Below are 1,932 nucleotides of genomic sequence, written 5' to 3'. Positions count from 1 at the left end.
GCAGCAGGGGGCAGTATTGGACCAATACAAGGCTCCATTGACTGCCATTATAATTTATTAAACATTAATATTTCAAAAATTACAAGTTTTACAGGCACCAAAAGGCTTAGCCATCATTTGGCACAGGGGCTTTACAGATAAAAATGACAATGGCAGCTCTAGGACAAAGTATGCAGGAGGAGAAGCATGGCAAAGTTGAGATGACTTGGATGGGAAATGAATCACAATAGTGTGCATTGGCAATGCACACTGATAAGTCAGGTTTGGATTTGAATCAGTAGCTACATTTTAAATCCAATGAAAGCAAGAATGTTAACTAATAAATTGGACATTCTGGCTGTTCAGTGATATTTCCACAGTTGTGGTCTTGACTGGTCTTGAAACAAAACTCTGAGTCCTCAATGTCCAGTACTGAGATAAGACCGAGTACAAATGCTGTCGAGTCCGAGACGAGACCAAGACCATCAAAAACTGGTCTTGAGACCGGTCTTAAGACCAAGACCGGTTTCAAGTACTACAACACTAGTAGCTATTATTAAGGGATATAGCAGACATGCTGATGGTTTGGATGAAGCTACAATATACTGTAGAGCTCAACAGGATAAAAAACAGTCCAAACATAAGTCAGGTTCTAGTGACACTTCTAAAATTCCCTCAGCTGACAGAGATCCAGAGGATTCCACAATGCTTCACATTGAATAAACAGGGACAACTTATTGGTAAAATGTGAACATTATAGGTAAATCTTAAATCTTACCATTTTGTCCTTGGCTCCACTTCAGCATGAGATCTACAGCATAGATTGCTCGGGATGACTGATATGGGTGGATGCCATACGGACCCAGTCGAGATGAAGCTGCTGTAAAGAGTTCCTTAAAAGCTTTAAACAACTCTGCCTGTAAGAAAGGTAAACAATAAAATGAATGTGGTATGCAAGAAAAGTATGTAAAAATATTCTTAATGAGAGCTGGGATACAGATTTTCTCTTTGACAACAATGCATGTCAAATACACAGAAACAAAAACTAATAAAAGTGTTGTCAAGGTGGAACAGTAGTTAGCTGCCACCTCACAACAAGAAGGTCACAGGTGCAAAACCCAGTGCAATGGTTTTTTGCTGAGTTTGCATGTTTTTACTGCATATACACAAGTTTTCTCATTTTCCTCCCACAGACCAAAGCCATGCATGTAAATGTAAACGTGTCAGAGTGTGGATAGTGTCTTTCATCCCTGTGATGCATTGGGCCTACTGATTGGCCTTTTGAATCATGTAATTCAAAACACTAACTCTGTTTTTTCCATAGTTTATGAACAACTTGCTGGCATTTGTTGTAATTTGGGGTTGAAGGGTGCTGTCTTTTATCCTCTGGCAAACTAACTTTCTAACACTTGCACTACTTTTGTTAGAAGCTAGGGGGCACAAATAGACACCAGGAATACAGTATATTTCCTTTCTACTGCTATCAATGTGCTGCTCAGGAAGGGAGAGAAGATTCGGCATATTCTGTTAGCAGTTTTAGATTGACTGTTTTCTGTACATTGCCTTGAGATGGCATTTGTTGTGACTTTGTTGTGACTACATGAATAACCTGAACGGAAGAATATGCCTAAATGTGCTACAAGCCTGGATCTCATCTGGTCTTCTGGGCACAGGGAGGCTGTTAGAACTTAAATACCAGCTGCAAACAAATAGCATTTCCATGGAGGTCTATAGGAGCATGGGCAAAATCTCCACAGGCGAATTCTGTTTACTAATTAGGCGACTGAAGGTAAAAGGTAGCACAAGACTATACTTTGGGGGTGAATTAAAATGCATGCCACACCTTCCAAATTTGTGTTTGTAAAATTTTTTGCATGTCCTGATGCATCTCAGTAATCCAGGTAGAAAAAAATCAAAAAGAAAAAATAAGTAGGTCCTCTGGATGGGTTCTTC

General features: G+C 39.5%; 1 protein-coding gene across 1 annotated transcript in view; it reads right to left on the bottom strand.

Annotated features, from left to right (window-relative positions):
* Nucleotides 1–757: 757 nt before the first annotated feature.
* Nucleotides 758–1,932, bottom strand: part of LOC106533569 (tubulin--tyrosine ligase-like protein 12) — a gene marked incomplete at both ends in the record, with an annotated part of 6,413 nt that continues 5,238 nt past the window's right edge. Inside the window, 1 exon segment of the mRNA XM_014029923.1 lies at nt 758–896. Within this exon segment, the coding sequence (XP_013885377.1) occupies nt 758–896 (139 nt within the window).

This window comes from Austrofundulus limnaeus, unplaced genomic scaffold, assembly GCF_001266775.1.
Source record: "Austrofundulus limnaeus strain Quisiro unplaced genomic scaffold, Austrofundulus_limnaeus-1.0 Scaffold974, whole genome shotgun sequence".
Classification (NCBI taxonomy): domain Eukaryota; kingdom Metazoa; phylum Chordata; class Actinopteri; order Cyprinodontiformes; family Rivulidae; genus Austrofundulus; species Austrofundulus limnaeus.
The sequence above is the reverse complement of the archived record's forward strand: the minus strand, read 5'-3'. Positions and strand labels throughout refer to the sequence as shown.